Source organism: Pituophis catenifer, unplaced genomic scaffold (genome assembly GCF_029215685.1).
Source record: "Pituophis catenifer annectens isolate HBS135680 unplaced genomic scaffold, rPitCat1.0.hap2 SCAF_3, whole genome shotgun sequence".
In the NCBI taxonomy this organism is placed as follows: Eukaryota; Metazoa; Chordata; class Lepidosauria; order Squamata; family Colubridae; genus Pituophis; species Pituophis catenifer.
The window spans coordinates 86,553,486-86,577,112 of NW_027256883.1; the positions used below are offsets into that span (position 1 = coordinate 86,553,486).

The 23,627-nt window shown below is 37.9% G+C and overlaps 1 protein-coding gene across 3 annotated transcripts; it reads right to left on the reverse strand.

Moving 5' to 3' along the window:
• Positions 1-4,381: 4,381 nt before the first annotated feature.
• Positions 4,382-21,534, reverse strand: OTULINL (OTU deubiquitinase with linear linkage specificity like). 3 transcript variants are annotated; one of them, XM_070942590.1, is made up of 9 exons: positions 21,425-21,534; positions 15,300-15,474; positions 12,731-12,887; positions 11,570-11,601; positions 11,374-11,465; positions 8,879-9,028; positions 7,771-7,899; positions 6,644-6,916; positions 4,382-4,675 (listed from the first exon to the last, which is right to left on the reverse strand). In XM_070942590.1, exons 3-9 carry the CDS (start codon positions 12,799-12,801, stop codon positions 4,496-4,498), a joined length of 927 nt encoding a protein of 308 aa, XP_070798691.1. In that variant the 5' UTR covers positions 12,802-12,887; positions 15,300-15,474; positions 21,425-21,534; the 3' UTR covers positions 4,382-4,495. The 3 variants fall into 3 exon arrangements, with proteins under 3 accessions (XP_070798691.1, XP_070798692.1, XP_070798693.1); XM_070942591.1 differs by lacking the exon at positions 21,425-21,534 and adding an exon at positions 16,400-16,440; XM_070942592.1 differs by lacking the exon at positions 21,425-21,534 and adding an exon at positions 16,116-16,135.
• Positions 21,535-23,627: the final 2,093 nt, after the last annotated feature.

Here is a 23,627-nt window from a genome sequence, read left to right on the forward strand (position 1 = left end):
TTTGTTTTCCAAAATCACCAAAACCTACCTAGTCTTTGTCATTTGCCATAGGTAGATTAAAGTTGTTAAAGAACTAGATAATTTTCAGCCATATGCTTACATTATTTACCTATTATTTCCAGTAAATGTAGATCTTGCTGTAATCTCACAATACAGTAAAAACAAAAGATCTTTAAGCAAAGCAGTTTATTACATACATATACCTGAAAGCAAATGACTAGTGTCATTTAAAGTGTCATTTGTGACTGCTGCCCTCTTACGTTAAACTACTTGAAGTGTTTTTGAAAACAAACAGAAAGTACTTGTGAAAAATATTCAGCCTGTTTCTTTTTCTTAAGAAGTGGGGGGGGGAGGATTCTTCCAGTTTTCCCTAAGGTGCCTTTTCAGGAGGCAACTGGACTTTGTTTTTTCTTTTGAAGATGTTTCACTTCTCATCTAAGAAGCTTCTTCAGCTCTGGCAAGATAGGATTTTCCTTTAATACTTTGGTACATATAATGAACAAGGATGGCTAGAGGCAAGGTACATGAAGGCTGTGGAGATAGCATATGGAGAAAGGTCTAAAGGAAATAAAAAAAAAAAAGATGACCAGAAAGGGTGGGGTAGGGATATCCATGGGAATTTGTGTGTTAAAAGTCAAGACTCTGACAAAGAAACACAAAAGAAGTAGAACCTTAATTGTGCAATTGCTGCGGTCCTCTGGGATCCCTTCTAATGTATCTTCCTTAACACACTTTTCTTTGTTCTTTGTTCATCATCTCATCACTTTCATGAATAGGTTAAAGTAGGAGAGCAGCTCCTGGCCCAGCCTCTCAAGGCACCACTATGTCATAATGCAAGGAGTTGGTTTCCATAGCAACGGAGGGTTTTAAGGATGCTTTAGACTCCCTAGCTCTTAGCAGTATGAAAGCAGAGGTGGCAGCTGTATCATGCTGCTGACACAGCTTCTCTTGTGGGGCTGCAAAGTCTTCATCCAAATGTATGTGGTGAACATGTACGTTGCAGATAATATGACCAAACAGTGTGTGGAAAACAGCAGTTTTAATAGCAGAAATACTGTACAGCATGAGGATGACCAAGAAGATAAGTTTTGGGATACAATAGAAGAGAGGGTTGTAAAAAAAAAAAAAGGATGGAATTAAAATTGTCTGTTTGGGTTGAATGAGCCAAAAGTTTTATATAAGGTGGTTTCTATTACACTCCTGTAAATTGCTTTAGTCTCTGGACATGCGATGAAATAGAATCTGGAAGTAATAAAATAAAACTAAAGTAATCTTAACAGATGGGGCCAAAGCCCTGGTGATGATGAAGACAAATTCAAATTTTGGGTTGAAAGCTTAAAAAAAAGAATGCTGCATCTATTAAGCTCAAACAGTTGCCTATTTTGTGCTTTATTAGCAACTACAAATTTACACAACTAATTCTAACTTTGGGAAAGATTTACTTCATGTCCATTCTCTGTATCTAATAGTGAGCAAATCTATGTTAATGTGTGGCTATTCTGTCCAGACATGGAACTACTTACCATATTTTTTGGAGTATAAGACGCACCTTTTCCCCCCCTAAAAGAGGCTGAAAATTTGGGGGCGTCTTATACTCTGAATGTAGCTTTTTCAAAGCTTTTTCTCAGCCCTAACGAGGTGCTAACGGGGCGCTAGCGAGTGATCTTCCCAGCTTTGCCTGCTCCCTTTTAACGAGGCACTAGGGCACCTCTCAGCTGTTCTTTAGAAGTTTTTTTTCCAGCCCTAATTAGGGAGTGAAGCCCATCACCGCCCTAGTTGAGAATCAGTTTGCCCTAATAGTTAAGGCACCAGGATAGAAATCAGGAAAATCTGAGTCCTATTGTACTACTGCATACATTTATTTTATCCATATGCCCGATGAAAATAATAATCAACCAAGTTGAATTTTCCCCCTTGTGTTTTAGGAAAAAGTGAACAAGTGAAAAAGGTTTGAATAGATTAGCAGTTCAAACAGAAAGCAGGAACTAATTTGATTGAATGTCCCTGCTAAAAGCAAAAAGTAAAACATTAGATTCCTATATACGAAATATTAGTCTAAGTTCTTTAAGTGACATATTACTTTTTGAGTGGATTAATCTTTAATTATACTAGAAAGCATTCTCCTTCTAACTCCCACTGCCCCACCTGCCCCAGTATTCTTATATCTTCTGCCTCCAAGTTTAAAGAGACAGATGAAGCTCCTCTAAATGTCAGCATGGTTTGCTGACTAGTGTGTTTGAACAGTAACTTCCTTCTTTCACATCCCTGTTCATCTTTTTTTAAAAAAAACATTGTAGTTGCTAATTTGTTGGCAATACTGAAAATATATAAAAAATGAACAATTTCATATTATTTTAATTTACCCTTGGTTTTCACATCTTCATTTGTTTTCTCTGTGCTGAATATTAGCTTGTTTTTTTTTATAAATCATAATTACCTAATGCATCTGACAAGCAAAGTCAATGGGGAGGCCAGATTCACTTAACAACAGTGTTAATAAGTGCAATGATTCACTTAACACAGGAAATGGGGCAAAACTCACTTAACAAATATCTCACTCAGCAACAGAGCAACATAAACTTTGGGTTCAATTGTGATCATAAGTCGAGGACTACCTTTATATTACTCTGTGAATATGTTCTGTTCTCACAAGGACAATCTTGTCCTTGTGGGAGGACAAGATGGTGCCCAATCTTTCATTTTAAACATTAAACTATACTGAGGTTGAGTGATTTACAAATGTCTTTCAAAGATGCAAGAGAAGCAGCAAATCATTAAAATCTGCTATAAAATCAGAATGATTAAACAATATAAAACCAAAATTTAGATCATAAAATGTGCTCCAGTATGTTGCAAAATGACTACATGCATGCTATAATTCCACAAAAGTACAGAATGACTTTTCCCACCTTATTTTTGGGCATTCTGGACTATAGTTCCATCACTTTCCTCCAGAACTAACCTTTGGTGAGAGATAACAGGAGCTGTATCCAAATTCTTTTCAATGGCTGAAAGCTGGAAAACACTATTGTAGAAAATGGCTTTAGGCACAGAAATCAGATTGCCTAATGCTTTGGGCAGTGAACATTAGTTTGAGGGGATCTGGATAATATTCCAGAAAAAATGAAAGTGAGTCTGACTATGCTTGTACAAAACTTATTTGGCTCATTGCACTGTGGTCCACCCAATACGGTGGTCTGGACTGGAATGATTCACTGAACTATTACAAACTAACCACATGGTCTGGATTCATACAACATACTGGGCCAAATTGTGCTTAGCTAATTTGTGTGTTCTATACGAAGACTACCTTTCAGTAACTAAAGCTGGGGCCTCCGTGACTGTACAACACTTTCAATAATCATTAACAAATACAAGGCATGGAATAATGCAAGCTTTAGAATTATACAAATATATTAAAACAATAGCTTTATATAGCTCTCTATTAGGCTTACTGATATACATACTATATAGAAATAATGTGTTAAAAATACATGGCAATTTTGCAAAACTGATTTGGCTGATTAAAATCCACAGGCTGTAAAAGTTTGTTATAACAATACAAACTACTAGCTACTTGACTGAGAAAATTATTAGATGCACTGTACAATAAGAATATGACATGCTTTTTGCTTTTACATTGTACAATAAATGATCAGGGTATTTTTTTAGTAAACTAAGTAGTTGAAGTAATTTTTTAAGGTTTCTGAAGGAACTGATAGAGAACAACTTTTGTGCAACGGCTTAAGTTCCAATGACTAAGTTCAGAAAATATTGTATAGCCCCTCTGATGTGTAGCAGTAAGCACAAATCAGATAAAGTGGTCAGCTTGTTTTCAGATTTACTGTAATCTGTTACTCTATGCACTGTAGTTTGTAACTTATCACACCAAGCTAAAAAAGAAACCAACCAACTTTTAGCTTAGTGTTGTATATAAGTAGACATAGCTCTTTCTCTTTAATCACCATAGACTTTCAAGTATTCCAGTGTTACAATTTACATTATACATGTATGTATTTTACATTATAGTTTGCTGAACCTCTTTAGATAAAGTTTGAGATGGAGAAGATGTGGAAGCTCTTTTTATTAATGATCCTTCAATCACTTTTGTCTTAGAATGACAGTTTACTTACCAGAGGTCAAGGAATTATTATTATTGTTAAAATTTGTGGCGCTTTGATTTCTAATACAAATGGATCTTACCACAAATATACAATCTTGTATCAATTGGCATTGTAATAACCAGGTTATACCATAAACTAGAGCCTTCAGCATATTGGTAGTGAGAAGTTCACTTTGAAATACATGATTTCATCATTTTATTCCTCACAAATAATAAAATTCGGAGTAGATTTAACTGAAAGACAGCCTGGCCAACAACTGTTTCATACATATTTTTATTTAGCAGAGATATTTCTTAAATACAGAATACCATTCATCTGAATAAATTTATTCAGAAGAATTTGATGTGGAAATATATGTCAGCCTCAAGCGGTCATATCTTAACAACAGGAATGTGATAATGCCGGTCATCTTCAGTTAGAAGGAGGACCTCATGCCAATTCGTCTGATATTCATCTGTGTATCTTTCTAGGAAATCTTTCGTATTAATCTTACACAACCTATAAACTATTATTTTTACTTCAAGAGAATGCTCAAGAAGAAATAGATCAATCTGTGGAGGAGAAAAAAGGGAAACTCACAATATAGAAAAGACAAATTATAATGTACAATTCATTCATAATTAAGATGGTCAATTTGGCTCCTTTTTTTTCCTCATAGTGTGTATATCTTAGCTTCTGATGCACATGAGTCCATAAAACTTCTTGATTCAGGAAGGAAGTACAGTAATTCATTTCCCTCTGAACCATGCCAAACCCGTTCCAAGCAATATAGTCTTCAAACTAGATCAATAAAAATTTGCAGTAATCCAGACCTTTATTAAAAGCAATAAAAAGTGACAAAAATATACGAGCTCTGAGGGAAAAAGGTATGGCCAATCAAGTTAATATATCTGTGATGTTTCAGGTATTTTATTTCTAAAATTAATGGGCAAGGTGATCTCCACTTCCATTACACACACACACACACACACACACACACACACACACACACACACAAAGTGAACTAAATGTGGCAAAAGGTAAAAGCAGCAGATTCCTCATATAATATTTCTTATGAATGAAGACAAATATATGTGTCCCAGGATAATGTTAAAGGATCTAATCTGGGTCAATCATCGGGACCAAAGGTTTTGTCTTCCGAGCTTTTGGACCTGTGCTGGAGCCCATCTTCAGGGAACTTCTCTCTAGCAGAGTGTATGCTGTTCTGCGAGTGGTATTTATATTGTGCCTGTTGTTATGTGGCTTTTTAGATGTTGATTGGTGTGTGTTGATAACTGGCTAATAAGCCATTTGCTGTACAGCCCTCGCCTTATAAGTACTTGAGAAGCTGGTGGTAAATCAGCACTCCTGTTGACTGATGAGGGGCCTGTTTCCCAGGCTTCAATTACCATATTTTTCGCACTGTAAGACACACTTTCCCCACAAAAAAGTGGGTGGAAATGTCTGTGCATCTTATAAAGTGAATATTGTGGTGGGAGGAGGGGGGTTGGTGCGCCACCTGTCACTCTGCCACCATTCACCACTGCCTGGGAACGCTGGAGCCTTTGCTGCCAAGCAGCTGAGTAGTGGTCACCTTTGCAGCCGCTAATCACTGCTGATTGCCATCACCTCCGCTGTCATTTGGCAGTGGCGATCAGTGGCAATTGGTGGCGGTGGTGATGAATGGCAGGGGCGATTGGCAGCAGTGGTGATCCCGCCACCTAGAACAGCTGATCGGTGATATTCTGGGAGGCTGATTCAACTGCCAATCAGCTGTTTGGCAGCAAAGGCTCCAGCGTTCCCCAGCAGCAGCAGGTCAGCTCAGTTGACCAGTGGTGGGTGCAACAGAGTGGAGCCCTGACGAGCTATGTGCTGGGGCTGCGATAATGTGCTGACTAGGCTGTTGGCTGTTTGCTGCAAGAACGATAGCCAGATGAATACCGGATGGATGCTGGGAGGCAAAGGCAGATTTTTTTTTCTTGTTTTCCTCCTCTAAAGCTAATGTGCGTCTTATGGTCTGATGCGTCTTATAGTGCGAAAAATACGGTACATCCCTGGCTCTTTTTGTGCCTGCTCAGCCAACAATCTTAGTAACTGCAAAATTGAATGTTCAAGTTCCCTGAAGATGGGCTCCAGCACGAGTCCGAAAGCTCAGACAACAAAAACTCTGGTCCCGATGACTGACCCAGATTGGATCCTACAACATTTTATGCTTTTATGAAACATAAAAGGTCACTGAGAATAAAAAAGCCTTTATCTGTCATCAAAAACAAAACAAAACTGTAGGGTGATCAGAAGATGTAGCTTCAGTCCCTTCCCTAATTTTTTCCTTTTATATGAAAAATACAAATAAAGAAACCTTGCAAAATAAGCAGAATCAGAAAACGGATTGCTTATTAAGCCCTGTGATTTAAAAATACTGCATACAATTTTAGTCTAATACTACTTTTCTTGCTCTGGGCAGCACAGAAGTAAATCAGTTTAAGCCTCCTAAGTTCTTTTTTAATGCCAAAATTTATTACATTTTGTTTTGCATTTACCTGATCAAGACCTCTTCTGTCTCCTATTGAGTTCAGATGATTCATCATATAACTTAAAGGGTCCAAAGAAGTATCCCGTCTAAAAAGGTCACTAAAAAAGTTTGGAATGCATTCCTGGTTACTGGCCAAGCGTTCATAAGCTTCTATTACTTGATAGAGCATGAGGAATTTTATAGCCTCATAGAATTTATGCTCCATGCTTCCACCAGTAAAGAGAGCTTTGCAAAAATTCTGTCTTTGAGCTTGATCTTTAATACCACTGATTTCCATCCACTACAAAAGAGAATAGGATGAGAGAAAATTAACTCTTCGGATCTATGAGAACAGTTGTTTTATTTTGGTGACAATATTTTTGTGATATCTACTCAAATGGATCTGCATATAAGAGGTACCAGTAGGCATTATTAGTTGAGGCACCTGTAGGAACCAGGCTGGAGGAAAGAACTTCCAGAAGAAGAAGAAGAAGAAACCCCTAGAACAGCTGAAGGAGGACTGCATAAGTTGACTGATTATTTTGGGAAGCAGGGAGGAGAAAAAGGGAGAGAAAAAGAATGGAGTATGACATCCAGAAGGAAATGAATGAATGGCTGGTATTCTAAATGGGAATATTCCAGCAGTTTACACAGTGGTTCACAGGTATGAAAGATGCTATATACAATGTTGTCAATTCCTTAAATAATATGTTTCCCTCAAAAGGATATTCTTCAAGAGAGGCTACATATTAGTATGACAGGACTACACCTTTAAGTAGTTTTGAGGGGCTAAACTAACAGTTTTTAACCTCAAATAAGGTAAATATATTTGCAGACTATCAAAATCACAGTGCTTTTCTTAGATACTAAAAGAAATGTTAACTCATGATTACAGAAATATGCAAGAAATTGTAAAGTAAAATAATTGTAAAATATGTTCTAAGGCATATTATCAATCATTTTTTAAAAATTAGCATTTAAAATGTTACCTTCAATATTTATATGCTTCCACAACCATATATTGATTGGTCAACCTGAGTTTTAATTAGATACTTATGCTAATGGAAATTACTCCTAATATTTTACTAACGTATAATAGTTACAGCACCAGTAAGCTTTAGACTTTTATTTATCCCTTAATATCTACTCACTTACCTGTCCTTTTAATGCTTCAATACATTTACGTAATTTTCCTAGTATATTTGAACCTGTATATCGTTGTGATCCGAAGCTGTACTGCTGGATCCAATTACATCCTTGTGAATAAAGAAGTTTTTCAGGGAGCTGAAAAAAGAAGAGCATGGCTGATTCTTCAGTGGAGAAGTTTAACAGGAAATTGGGATACCCTGAATCGTCTACAGATATTCCTTGATATAGTCTAATGCTACTTTTTAGTCTAATACTACAATTGAGCCTGGAATTTTGGGCATAAGTGGTTGTGGTCATAGGTCCACATATGACTGGACTCAATTTTACGGCCTCTTTTTACAATGGACGTTAAATGAGTCACCACAATCATTAAGTTTTAAATTATTGGGGTTTTAAAACGGTTCAGCCAAATTTATTTAATTTGTTTTATCTCTATTTTAAATTTTGTATTTATATGTTTTATTTTATGGCTGTTCACCGCCCTGAGTCCTTCGGGAGTAGGGCGGTATACAAATTTAATAAATAAATAAATAAAATAAATAAGGTAATAATGCACTTATTCAGTGAATTACATGGTTGCAAGTCTGAAACCAGCCTATCCAATGGGCATTTTGTGCTGGAAAACAGCAAACACTGCAAAACACAATCATCTGACCATGGGATACTGCAACTTGTAATAAATGTGAGCCAGTTACTAAGCACCTGAAATTTGATCATGGACTGTGGAGGTGGTGCATCAGTCGTAATTTTAAAAATGGGTCATAACTGTTTTTTGAGTCTGTATCTTTGAATATTCATTACGCAACTGGTCATATGCTGAGGACTACCTGTAGGTGAAAACTACAAGCATAGGGATAACAAGTATGATTCACCTCTGCCTCCTCATCCTAATGTTTCAAAGAGAATATTTACTTCCAAACAAGATGCTTCCAGTTTATTATATGAAGTTTTTTTTCCCTGAAAAATTGGGAGGTAAGTTACATTAACATACTGTAGTTCTGCTATACTTGAACTCAAAGTTGTCTCCAATTTTTATAATAATGCCTTAAAAAATCTAAACATCCCCCCAAAAATCTTTTTTTTTCTGTAGATCATGATTTATTTTGTGATTTACCTTTAGTATATCTGTAGCCTTAGTCCATGATGGGAGAGGAAGACCTTGGCTGAATATCTGGAATAGCACAGCTCTCAGCAAACAGTATTTATCTCCACTGACTTGTCTTATATATTTCACATGGTAACTCCAAAATAATGTTTGGTAAGACTTTGAGAAAGTAAAAAGGGGGTAGGTGGGATAAATGACTAGTCAGAACAATAGTTTAATAATAGTAATTGAGAACATAAAGACCACCCAAAGAGTAAAACTTAGGCCTTGTGGCCACTTGTGGTCCCCAACATCCTTTTAGTGGCCTGCAGATCAAATTATATTATATTTTCTACAAAGGTAGATTTTTCAAGGCAACATTCAAATTAAAATCTAGAATAGCAAAATACCCATCCATATACAACAGATAAGATAAAGGTAAAGGTTCCCCGGCACATGCGTGCTAGTAATTTCCAGCTCCAGGGGCGGTGCTCATCTCCATTTCTAAGTCGAAGAGCCAGCGCTGTCCAAAGATGCCTCCATGTCATGTGACCAGCATGACTAAACGCCGAAGGCACACGGAGCGCTGTTACTTTCCCACCAAAGGTGGTCCCTATTTTTCTACTTGCATTTTTTACGTGCTTTCAAACTGCTAGGTTGGCAGAAGCTGGGACAAGTAATGGGAGTGCACTCTGTTACGCGGCGCTAGGGCTTTGAACCGCTGAACTGCCGACCTTCTGATTAACAAGCGCAGTGTCTTAGCCACTAAGCCGCCATGTCCCATTACCAGTTACATAAAAGACTTCAAAACTTGAGCAACAAACAAGCCAAAACAGAAAGACAGCACTACATTTTCAAAAATGAGGAAAAACATCTCTGAACCAAAACAATTTTAAACAATATTATTATATTTGTTCTAGGTAAAGGAATCCAGACTTTAACTGTCACTCCTGATTAGGCTGCACCCTATCTCACCCCTATTAATATACTCTTGTTAATGTTACCTTCTGCTAATGATCTCAGTTATAAAAAAATTTATAGCGTAGCATGCAATCCTTTAATTAACAGCAGGGAAAAAAGTGTTTATCAATGTAGCATAATGTTTCTCTTTCAAACTGCTCATTTTAAAAATTACATAATTTTCACACCATAACAACAGCTCACAAAACTGTTCCTAATTCTCACAAGGTTAACACACAATAAGTCAGAATGAATTAAACAAAACATAAAACAAAACTGAGAACTGCCAACAGAAATGCAGTCAAAATGAACCCTCTTTAGAAACCATCTTAATTCAGGGAGACCTCAGAAGATCACTAAAAAAATAGAGCAAATTTACTTAATTGTTCAGGAAATTACCCCTATTTACGGTATTATTCACCCAAGGAATCTCATTTTAGGTCTATCATTAAGCCCAAATTGCTTTGCAGGAAAGTTTATGTCTACTATCTGGCTATATATCTAATAAAATAAATGGGCAAAAAATATATACGAGAAAAAAACATTCTCTTTTGTTTAAGCAAAATTAGGGAAAACTGCTCTTTATTCTATTGTCATCTTAATTTCTTTAAACCTGTCATTTATTTATTTATATCCAATCTTTATTATGTTTTTACAAAAATTCAAGGTGGTGAACATTTCCAACATTTCCTCCTATTTTCCTCAACAACCACCACCTTGTGAGGTGGGTTGGGTGAGAGTGTGTGATTGGCCCAAAGTCACCAATCTAGCTTTCATGGCTAAGGCGGAATTTGAACCCTCCTGCTTTCTAGCCCGGTGCCTTAACCACTAGATCAAATTGGCTCTCTTTATTTCAGATTGTACAACTTCCCAAATCTAAACTTAATTTTATAACTAAAGAAAAATATGATTACCAATTTTTGTAATCTCTTAGCTCACAGGAATATACATGAAATCATCCCCCATTTTTATCTGCAAAATGAAAATCCTGTGAATTACATTGAGCTGAGAGATGTTACATGTCAGGTGCAAGCAACCAGATTCACGTGTGAAAGTTCATGTTGACTACTTTATTCTACCTACAATACAAGAATCTTCAGACTGCTCATCACCTCCTGGGAACAAGGAGATAAAGTTCCATGGAACTCAGGTGTGTCTGTGTGGAGTCAGTCCTAGGTCACTCCATGCATGATTCCTTGCCTGGCTGGTAGTTTCCCAACATCAGCTATGCCACAGTCACCAAACATGCTACATAACTGAATGGGGTACTGAACCAGGCACTGCCTGTTCTAGTCCAGCAATCTGAACAGTACACAAAATGAATTAATACTTTTAATCTACAATGTTAAAACTATGTTCAAACATGTCTACATTTTTCTCCCCATTTTGAAAATAGTTCTGATCTTAACATGCAATTTCAGTAGAGAAGACAAGATTTGGTTATGCAACTTTCAGTTTGATATCTCACTTCTTGTATATTGAGATATTACTGTGGTCCCAACATGGAAGACATTTTGATTGTCCAGTCATCGAAAAGAACCCCATTTTGTGCTTTGGCAGCTCACCTCTCTCATTTGTTTTGCCTGCTCTGTTTCTCCTTTCCATTCTTTTGCACAGAAAGTGAGCAAGTCAGTTTCGTCCCAAACACTTCGGTTATCTAAACAAAATGTCAAGTATGACTTAATAAAATGAATCTGTTTACATTATGAAAGGTTTTTTTAGCACACATACATGCAGACATAACAACACCACACATTTTACTTGTGAATATTCTCTGTAGGTATCTGCTGCACCTGAAATCCAAACAAAAGATCAACAGTCAGAGCATGTGAAGCAACTAAGATTTCACACAACTTTATAACATTGAGAAAGCTAGTTGGAGGCTTGGGGATGACAGAAAAGTATTTATTTGTGCAAAACAAGGCTGGGCTCACAAGTATGGCATGGTATAGTTTGCTTAATCAATTAACTGAATAAATCACATTTTTCCAGGTTCATGCAACAGACTAAACCATAAACCAGATCTTAAAAACCACACTGGCTGGGAGCATATGATATGTTACACACTGTGGTGGCCTAGTGGTCAGAATGCAGTATTGCAGGCTAACTCTGCTCACTGCCAGGAGTTCAATTCCTTTGATTCTCACCGGCTCAAGGTTGACTCAGCCTTCCATTGTTCCAAGGTCGGTAAAAAGAGGACCCAGATTGTTGGGGGCAATATTTTGACTCTGTAAACCAATTAGAGAGGGCTATAAAGTACTATGGGGCAGTATATAAGTCTAAGTGCTATTGAAAAGCAAAGCATCATGTGGCTTTCAAATTAAATGATAGTTATCAATATTTACCTATTAACTGTAATAGGTAAAGACTCTCCAAGAGCAGTATATTTTCCCCTCTTTTTGAGGAAAAGTTACAGTATGAGCACCAAGGTTTCTACAGTACAGTGAGAAATTCTAAATGGGATTAACTGAACTCCAAATTTTGTAGAAGTGAAATTTTAAGGAAAAATGCTAAGAAAGACACTTTTCCTCCTCCCCAAATTTTGTCAGTAACCACTAGGCATGCTTGGCATCTGCACAACAAAATGCTGAAAGAAAGAAAGAAAGAAAGAAAGAAAGAAAGAAAGAAAGAAAGAAAGAAAGAAAGAAAGAAAGAAAGAAAGAAAGAAAGAAAGAAAGAAAGAAAGAAAGAGAAAGAAAGAAAGAAAGAAAAAACCCAGGAGGCAATGATATGGGAGTGCTAGAGTCCCAAACAGGAAATACTCCACAATGAAATATTCTATTATACTTCTATCTATTAAATATGTTGTACTGTAAAATGTAAAATATTTATGTAAAATGTAAACAAATGTAAAAATAAAAAAATGTAAAATAAAAAAATGTAAAATAAAATTAATTCTCAGATTTCTCACTTAAAACTGACCTTTTCAGGAGATGAACTAGGTATGCACATAGTTGCCTACAAAACCAAAGAGCAGTAGCAAAAACTGTCATAGTTAACCCAAATTGTTCCTATGCTGCGTGTAACAGGAAATAGGAGTGGTAGTCAGTTCTGCTTCAAGCCTGTACTCCATTTTAGCCTAGAACAGAGAAAGGAGTGATTAAGCTTCATGACATTTACAGGTTAGCAAATGAAACTTTAAAAAAAAGGATACAAGGGTTGTCCTCCTTAAAGAATACAAAAATATGCCTCAGGCATCCATTCCAGGCCATGGTTACACAACATGCTGCAGCAGGCAGAGGCTGTGAAATACTTTGGACTGAATCCCCCAAACATACTTCTGAACACAGAAGGGCATAAAAGAAGCATTAAAGCTGCTGTGTCTTTCTCCTGGATTGCAGCTGTTTTAAAGTGCTCAAGATCCACTTTAAAGTACTGCAGAGATCATTTAAAAACACATTTGAAGCTGAAATTTTGTCGAAGTATGGCTGTGTTTGTGACAACTGTATATTACTGCAATGGCTATACAAACCCAACTACTGGCTGCCTTTGCAATGAGAAGTCCCAGTGTCTCACGCAAAAGTAGTAGTCTAGTCAGGTTGTTAGTCAAAGGAATATCATTTTATTAGGATTTATTCAGAATGTTCTGGTTAAAAAGGATTCCTCTCATTTAAAGAGGGTATGCTGAGACTCAGCTTTCAGTCCTTTTTATAGTTAACACATCAAAGGAAATTACAATAGAAAAGTTGATTGGACAGGGCAAAAATAACTCCTCCTTTGCATAGAAAATCCGTTACATGGAGTTAAACATATTACACATGACCACACATATACCGTATTTTCCTGCGTATAAGACGACTGGGCGTATAAGACGACCCCCGACTTTTCCTGTTAAAATATAGGGTTTGGCTATACTTGCCGTATAAGACTACCCCTCTTCCAACGCACACCAAATAAAAATTAAAAAACATCAACTGGGTCACCCACAATGTAAAAGCAGCTGTGCTAGACCCAAAATGGCCCCTGCAACAAGCAGGAACCTCACACAGCCACAAAAAGCCCCCAAAAACAACTTTCACAGTTTACACACACAAAATTCCACATGCAGCTTTGTGAGATTTTGTGTGTTTGTGTAGTTAGAGTGAAACACTACAGAAACACACTAAATCTCAGAAAGCAGCACAAATTTTATTTTATTTTATTTTATTTTATTTTTATTTTTATATGAAAGCTAAATTTAAAACTTCCTAAACTTTAAATGGCTAGGTCTAAAAAAGAACAACTAAAAAAAAATCCAATTAACTATTTTTTTAAAGCTCCCAAAGGGGAAAAAAACTTACCCAATAGAACAGGGTTCTCCAACCTTGGCAACTTTAAGACTTGTAGACTTCAACTCCCAGAATTCCTCAGCCAGCTTTGCTTTGCTGGCTGAGGAATTCTGGGAGTTGAAGTCCACAACTCCCTGCCTGCTTGATTGCAGGCAGGGAGTTGCTTGCTGATGGAATGGATTCAGGCAAGCGAAGCAAGGCAAGCAGCTAAGGTAAGCAAGCTGGAGGGGGAAACTTTTTTCTTTTACATGGCTCTGGTGATCCCAACTGAGTTGCCTGATTAGAAGGCAACTCAGCTGGGATTGTCAGAGTTTGGATCCCCAGAGCCATGTAAAAGGAAAAAAGTTTTTTCCTTTTATATGGCTCTGGCTATCCCAGCTGAGTTGCCTGATTAGCAGGCAACTCAGCTGGGATGGTCAGAGCTTGGCTCATCAGAGCCTTTCGGGCTGGTCTGCCTGGTTACAGGAGAACGACACCCGGCGTATAAGATGACCCCCGACTTTTGAGAAGATTTTCATGTGTTAAAAAGTCGTCTTATATGCCGGAAAATACGGTACCCATTGAAATGAAGTCTGAGGAAAGCAGAGGTGTAAAATTTAAGATGTTAATGAGGGAAAAAGCCATAAGGTTGTTGAAGATCACAGAGAAATAAATCAAATACCAATTAGCACTAAGAAACTTTCTCTCATTAGAAGAAAACTCCAGACCTCCCATCCTATCCTGGGGAACAAAGACAGTTTTTTATATTGAAGATTAGGAATGTTAGAGGTTATCAATCAAACCATTAACATTAAATTTTAAAACAAGAGAAAATTGAGTAGAATTAAAATACAAAATAATTATGTTAGTTAGCAAGTACAACATACTGCAAAGTCCATGTTGTTGGCACTACAAAGTCCATCCTGGGTAGCCCTAAAGTGAGAAAGTGACCCAACCTAACCTCATAATTCCTAAAAATAAGGGCAAATTAATTTTCCTATTTTGGGACTCCCATGTCACAAAATCCAGGAAGAAGATGCAGCCTAAAGCTAGCTTTCTCTTTTAATTGATAGTAAAGGGAAAGAAAAATTAAAAACATTTGAAAATAGGGCTATTCTCAAATGGGAAATGTGAGGAGGGGAGGGAAGCTAAGTCCATGGTTCCAACTCTGATCTAGCCATTACACATTTGTTTTCTGTTTATTTTTTCAATGTAAAAACATACAAAATCCAAGAAATGATAACCTGTTAGCCATTGTGAAGTTGGGTAAAGTTTGTTGAAGGATGGCACTCCTTATGCAATTAGGGTAGCCCTCAGTTCCCTTGACAATCTGGCACTGGATCACCATTCATTTGTGCTTCTCTCTAGACTGGGTCAGCCATGTTGTGAGAACCCACTCCCAGAGACAGTGTGTCCTTCCTAGAAAGAATACAGCATTAGGTATATACGGTATATATATATATCATGATAACCTGGATGACATATCGAAACATGAGTACAATAAGGCAATCAGGTCAGCTTCTGATTTTTTTAAGCATTAAGCATGTAAAATTTAAGGTTTTTTAAAAAAATATGACGTCATATAATTAAAAAGGAAAAATGAGCATAATAAATGGGTAAAAATTGAGTAGGACAGCTTCTAAGTAAGCAGTCACATTACATCCCTGTGAAGGGTACTTAATTTCCTTCTAGTATCAGAAAAGTGAAAGGAACAAAGGCACGGATAAAGAAAGGAAAGGCTATGTACACCATATTAAACTTCTGAACAAAAGATGGGATATTAGTTTAATAAATAAACTGGCCAAACAGTTGGCAAGCTAGGAAAGAAAATTTGCAATCAATTCTACGGTAAAAATAACAATCCTAATTCTAATCGTCTAGATAAAGGATTCAGCTTCAGTTCAATCTTCCTCAAATATGATGGGGCATTTACAACATCTCTATTTTTATTCTACCTTTGTATCATATGGAGTGGGCCATTTAAAGTATGAGCAATTGCTTAGTTTACTCCTTTCCCCCTTAGGCATTACCCACGTAACATCAATAAGAAAGCTCATTACACTTTTTTTGGTGTGTTGTTTTTTTTATCCTCTTTGACTACATAAAGTGGGTATCTTGGGTACCAAATTTTATGTTTCCTGATGACAGGAGAGAAAGTTGCAGAAATCAGCAAGGTCTACATTTAGTGATGAGCAGCTGGAATCAAGGAGCAGACACAGTTAGAGCTATGAACAGTCAGAAGAAAAGCAAAATGTTTTGACAGTCCTTCCAACAATTATTTTTTTCCAAGAACAATTTATAATTGTCATAGGTAATGCAAGTTAAAAAAAATTGAAATTATTACCATATGTTTGCGTTGCCTAAGACATTCCGCTGACAGGGATGTGAGAATAAGAAATTTCATGATATATGCAGCAGAGGTCAAGGTTAAAAGCAACAATCTCAAATTGTTACTGCAAGGCAAGGCAGATAGTTCTATAAGGGATCTTTTATGTAGCAAAAGCTACAGCATAACTTTTTGAGCTCTTTCCAAACCCCCTAAAAGTAGAATCTATTCTGAGAGGGATTTGCAAGAGTGCAGTTGGCCACGTTCCAAATCACTACCCAACTGTATATTCCTCTACATAAATCTGGCTAATTTTTGAATGTGAACTTTTTTTTTTTTTTTTTTGCTGGATATTGCATTCTGCATTCTGTCTGTGAGTTCATACATAGGTCATCAGCAGTTCTTGAATATCTTTGCCATTTCTTATTTCTTTAATGTAAAAGTAAATTTACCTATAGTCTTAATTGCTAAACTATGTTCCCTCTATGCACATCACAACTATTCTCCCATGCTACATATCCCCTGGAACCTAAGACAAGAATTCACAAATTGTATGTCTCCATAAACTGCAACATTCTCAAGGACACCAATAACAGATGGATTTATAACTCTCCCTTTCAAAGAGGGATACAGGTTCAAACTGTTAGAACAACAATCAACTTGATTAGTTATCACAGTTCTCAGTATCCTGCATTACAAAATGTTCTCTTTCCTGGCACAGAGGAACAGATTCCTTCCTAAATCCGTAGCTGTATTCCTTACCACTTGTAAGACAATTATTTGTCAATGGTCCAGTGTGCATATACTGTACATGCTTATCTTCAATCATTGTAACCTTATATAAGAGCTTGTTAAGGCACTTTCTGGTGTTCATTCTTTTTAGCAGGATACCAATGACTCACTGCAATGTGCTAACTTCAATAAAATTATTGTTGGATCCTCTTTAATTGTTGGTGTGTTTTTCCACTGCATCTGGCAAGCCAAATTTGGCCTCATTCTATTCTGTTTTTTTGGAAAATTAGCCTAATGGACTGAAAGAGTCCTGATCCCCTTTAAATAATTTCTTTCTAATTTTGTGTTGGATTAGAAAGCAAAAAGAAAACCAGGCCTGTACACAGAACAATATATTGTTGGTTGGCCACTGAGTCCATTGCTAAATGCATTATCCCTGAGAGATGAGTGTTTAGTCCCTGTTGGAATCTATCCAGTGAAGTGAATACTAGGTACTTGGTTCCACTGTCAACCTATTCTTACTAGAACTCCTCCATTTGTAGCTACTGCCTCACTGGGAGTGTTTGCGTAGCGACTGAAGAAGAGCTCACCATAAGCAACAGAAAAAAGAGGATCTCATTTCATTGGATCAACCTAGTGGCCTCCGTATTTAACAGCACACAAATCTTACAATTAAGAATTTAAATCAAGCAAAGGAAAAGGCAGATGTCTGTCTACAAATCAAGGCAAGGATGAATGTCAAAAAATATCTAGAAAGAAAGTACAGTTCACTGGTGATTGGAAAAGGAGTATGGCATCTTGCAATTTTGTGTTACAAAGTAGCCTCGTGTTCTAAATCTATCCTGTTCTGAAGAAATCCATGGCACTCCTGTCACATTGCTGATTCACATTCAGTTTGTAAAAACTACTATTATAAGTACCTGTTTAAAAATATCATTTCCAAATGAGATCTCTCCCATTGTATTGCTGAATATTTGATTTTGTTCCACAAAGGGCATTTTTTTCATTTTTCATTTCATTTTCTGATAAATTTCTGTTACTTTATACCATTTCTCTAACATCAAACCATATGTAAATTATTATAGGATACTATGTATGTCATGTTTTATATCATCTGCAAATATGATAAACATTTTCTTTACCTCTCGATACAAGTATCTAATAGAAATGTTCAAGAAATAGAGTCCAGGATTGAATGTGATGGTATCCTTTTGAATATCTCATTCCAGTTTGATACTGGATTTTTGATCAGTTTGATCACTCTTTGCTTTACCATAATACTATCCACCCACACTTAATTAGCTTGAGATACATCTCTCAAAGAAAAAAGGGGACTGAAAAAGAATTGTACATGAGCCTGGACTTTGGATTCAGAATTTCAGAAACAAGGAACAGAACCAACAGCAGCTGATTTCATTTCTTTATATTTGCATTGCCACACCCATACCAGTGTGGTTTTGTTAACAACTGCACAGCTATTTCAAATTTGCAGCTCAACATCCACAAGCCTCAAAAGCTGCTCTTTTGCTTTGCAACTTCAACCTCAATATTTTATTGATGGAAAACACTTCCTTTCTTCAACAGCACATGAGTAATAATGCCAAGAGACAATTATATCTGAAGAATGCTGTAAAGGTTCTTCCTTACAAAACACCAAGGAAAAACCAGAATTAAGGCAAAACTTTGAAGAAAACATTTGAATGTTCACATGGAGGATCTATAGTTTGATGGCCATATAATCATGGTTGCATGTAAAGGGTTCCATTTTAATCCTCAGCACTTGTAGTTAAATTACCCAAATAGCTCTATGGGTCCCTAGGAATCCATTCTGCTACCAGAATAGAGACTAGTAGCCTAAATAGATTAATGATACACTCCTTACAAGACTTCTTTGCATATGTATTCAGTAAAGAATTCTCAAAAATGGATTTCATGTAAATGGCATCAGCCAACAGGCTTGCAGGGATTTTAAGGTTTGCAGAAATGCATATGTTTCAAACAACCAAAACTAAGGAGAGGCAGTTGACTGAATAACATTAGCACTTAGTGCTTTACAGCTCTCTCTAAGCGGTCTATAAAGTCATCATATTGCCCCCAACAATCTGGGTCCTCATTTTACCAACCTTGGAAGGATGGAAGGCTGAGTCAACCTTGAGCAGGTGAAAATTGAACTGTCGAATTACAGGCAGCCGGCAGTACAATGGCCAGTGGACTAAATATGCCCAGAGGATTGTTGAGAAGGGGGAGAGGAAAGAAGAGAAATCAAGGCAAGGATAAATGTCAAAAAGTATCCAGAAAGAATGTACAGTTAACTGGTGATTGGAAAAGGAGTGTTGCACCTTGCAATTTGGTGTTACAAAGTACCCTCATGTTCTAAATCTATCCTTTTCTGAAGAAATCCATCTCAAGTATCTTATTATAAAAACAGGAGGTTAGACTTTATAGTTTTTTTGCTCGAACTCAGCACATCTTCCACTATCCTATGCTAAAGGAAAACCTTTCCTTGTATATTAATAAAAACAGTTTCAAATCAATTCAGACTGATCAATTTTTGAACTGTGAGTTTCCCCCTGTGGTAGAATGGAAGCAACATAATTTAATTTTTAATGGGTGCCAGTGTACTCATAAAAAAAAAAATGACAAAGATTATCTCAACCCATCCCACCCTATCCTATCCACAAACCTTAAGACTACTGATGTTATCTGTATTATCCTCCCTCCTCCCTCCCCCACCAGACTCCTTATTACTCTGAAATGACTGGACTAAAAACATACATATATATATACATATACACATATACATACATACACACACGTGTGTGTGTGTGTGTGTGTGTGTGTGTGTGTGTGATGCTAATGTCCATCAATTAATGCAAACTTCCTCATGGAAGAGATTTATTTTACCAGCAGAAGTAAAAATTCCTATACTGCATTAGTGTTGTGGAAATAGGGAATTAAAGAAACATCCCTTTTAGGGCAGACAGAATCAGTTTATTTATTTATTGCAATAAAGGATCAAACCTTGGTATCGCTATCAAGAGTTTGAACGAAGTATGATTTTTAGCTCTAAGCATTTATAGTTTCAAACAAAGGATTCTGTGAAGTCAGCAATTCATATGGTCATATACATTTGTCATTTTTAATTGACATTTCCTAATTACTGAGTTTGCAAAACAGTTATAATAATTCTTCTAAAAAGTTACTGAAGCATAATTTCAAATTATCTCTTGTTGAAACAACAATATGGACATCTCCGTTACTCTGACCTTCAAAGTGTAAATCACCTAGACTGTCCTTATCTGTGACAACCGAGAGGCCTTGAAGTAGAAGTCCTACTTGAAAGGAATGTGCCTGCCTACGTGCTGGATATAATTGCAAACATTTTCTCTTTTACAATATTAAGAACAAAGAGGGCCCTTCAGTGATCATCTAGTTGGACCCGCTTTTACTTTATTTATTACTTTGTTACATTCCCACCTTACTCCCACATTATTAGAATAGTCTTCCCCTGCCCAGTCTGTTTCCAGGGCTGTTGGCTATTCCTCTTGGGAATCTTGTGGATCTTCCCTTATGGAAGTCTTTTCTAAACCAAAGAGATACCTGCTACAGGTAGCCAAATTTGTACCCTACATTAGTTGGTAGGTTCAGATGGGGCAGGCAATTACACACTGGTGGAGCTGAGGGGTGCAGAGGCCCTATCATATACATTAGCAGCTTGGTATTTCTCTTTTTGGGTCTTTTGTTTTTTTCACATATATGGAACTTATCATGGCATTCAATCACAAAGCCCCGACCACAGCCTTTCAGCTTGCTCTGCAAAGCCAACTTCCTCTCCTCCTCTCCCCACAATCTGAGACTCTGAAAGCTCATTTTTCCGGGCTTCGGAAAGAAGGCATTTGCGAAGTCAGCAAAGAAAGGCAGCAATCCTCCTCTCCCGCCAAACCCAAATCCCATCACCCATATACACACGCGCAACGCCAACGTGCAAAGGTGCAACCTGCGTATTGGGAGAGATAGCTGAAGACCCTGGTGGGAAGAACCGACCCTCAACGGGTGACCGAACGGGGCCGGCTATAAAACGGGAGCCTTGCCAAAGTGAACTCGGGAGCGCGAAGCAAGAAGATAGAGGGGACGAAGGGGCAGAGCCCCGACTCTACTATGCCGCCGCCCCCAACCGCCTTCCTCCCGGCGAGCAGTCCAAAGGGCGCCAAGCGAAGGGTGGCTTCGCCTGGCGCCTGGACCGCGCTTTTCCCCTCTGGCTTGGCCTGCTGAAGGCCGGGAGAAGGCTACAGACGAAGAGCCGGTGCTTACCCACTCCGCGGCTGAGCCTGCTGCCTGGCCGCTTCTCACCTACCGCTGCTATACGGGCGGCGGCTGAGAAGCGTTGGGCGAAGCTGAGGAAGGCGAAGGCGGCAGGCAGAGGCCTCCGCCCCTGGCTAACAGACTGCGCCACAGCGGCCACGCCTCTCTCGCATGTCCCCGGAGGGAGAACGGGCCGGCTGCTCTGAAAGCGAAGCGGCCTGTGGTGTTTTGTTTTGTTTTGTTTTTCTTGTTGAAAAACAAGAGGTGATGCTCTCCGGAACCCAGTCCAAAGGATGGAAACTGCCCTGGGCGAATTTATTTTATCATTTTTACGAAACGCCCTATTGTATAATGAGCTTGTCGATCAGAAAGGTCGGCAGTTCCGCGGTTCGAATCCCTAGTACAGGCCTCTTGCGTGAATGGGGTTGGACTAGATGACCTCCAAGGTCCCTTCCAACTCTGTTATTGTTAAACTGAATCGAGATTTTAAAACGTGTTTCCAAATAAGGGTAGTCCTCGACTGAACAACAGCTCGTTTAGAGGCGGTTCAAAGTTACAATGGCACTGGAAAAGGGAACTTATTACTGTTTTTCACACTTGTGACCGTTCCAGCATCCCCATGCTCACGTGTTTTACATCTGGATGCTTGACAACTGGTTCATATTTATGACAGTTGCAGTGTCCCGAGGTTGTGTGACCCATCTTTTGCGACCTTCTGACAAGCATAGTCAATGGGGAAGGTGGATTCGCTTAACAATCGTGTTATTAATTTAACAACAGCAGTAATTCACTTAACAAATGTGGCAAGGAAAGTTGTAAAATGGGAGAAAGCTCATTAGCAACATAAATTCAAGTTCAATTGTGGTCATAAGTCATTTTTCTGTACAAAGAAACAGTGCAAAATAGACTGCCTGGTGGTATCTGCTCGGCTTTCTCAGTTATGCAGTAAGCATACAAGAGCAGAGGGGGTGGGCAAAATGAACCCCCTCAGAAAAGCTTATTTTAGCTCAATAAAGCTTGGCAAATAAGCATCTCAGAGAGTACCTAGTGGCGCCCCGAAGTCATCTGATTAGGGTTTGCATTTCCATCAGGAAGTCTTTTCAAATGAGCAGAACTTTGTGGATCTCCCTCCCCACCAAGTGCTTTGAGCCAGTAACTTGCTATAAGCAATGCAGAAAATAATGAAGAGCTCCAAGTATGCTTTGCTATTGAATACTTATTCTTGTGTGTACATGCCTTTAAGTCCTTATTGACTCTTCAAGACTGTCTGGACAAGTCATTGCAATTTTCTTGATGAGGTTTCTTCAGGACATCAAAAAGTGGAGGGTGCATACTGGGATGTCTGTTAACTTGCATCTTTTTAAAACATCACTCTGAGTTGCTTTGCATTATCTAATGCTGTGCTTTGTTTGCATTATATCTAACATACATCTGACATGCAAGCACACATAGTTAATCACTAATACTAATCCTTCTGAAGTAGGCTAAGCTCAGAAATGAGGGTTAGGAAAGTCATTCACTCTACAGGTAGTCCTGTAGATAGAAGGGATAGACAATATGCGTAAATGCAACTACAGATAGTCCTTGACTTACAACAATTCGTATAAGGACCGTTTGAAGTTATAACAATACTGAAAAAAATTACAACAGTTTTTTACACTTAAAACCATTGAAGCATCCCCATGGTCATGTAATCAAAACACAGATGCTTGGCAACTGATTCATATTTACAACTTGCAGGGTCCTGGGGGGTCACGTGATTATCTTTTGCGACCTTCTGACAAGCAAAGTCAAAGGGGAAGCCAGGTTCACTTAACAACCATGTTACTAACTTAACAACTACAGTGATTCACTTAACAAATGTGGCAAGAAAAGTTCTACAGGATCGGTAGTAAAACCGGCAGGAGGCTCCGCCTACCCGCCATGATGTCATAATGGGTGATCTGCACATGCACACGCACTCCCGATGCAAACCAGTACTAAAGTTAAGTAGAACCACCCCTGGCTCAATTGTGGTAGTAAGTCAAGGACCACCATGTATTCTTCTACCCACATAGAAATTTGAAGCTTCCCTAGCAGATTAGTCTGCTGGATTCATGGAAAATGTATCTGCCAATGGCTATTGACCTACAAACGAAAACAACACCAGACAACGACTCAATCTTATTTAAGATGCTTGTAAATTCTTGAGGAATGTTACGAGTGACACTGC

Coding starts and splice junctions, on each gene's coding strand:
- OTULINL (XM_070942590.1), bottom strand. CDS start 12,801: ATGACAGTTTTTGCTACTGCTCTTTGGTTTTGTAGGCAACTATGTGCA. Junction 9,029..11,373: donor AGGCAAAACAAATGAGAGAG/GTGAGCTGCCAA, acceptor ACTTTCTCAAAG/TCTTACCAAACATTATTTTG. Junction 6,917..7,770: donor TTGAAGCATTAAAAGGACAG/GTAAGTGAGTAG, acceptor TCTCTTTTGTAG/TGGATGGAAATCAGTGGTAT.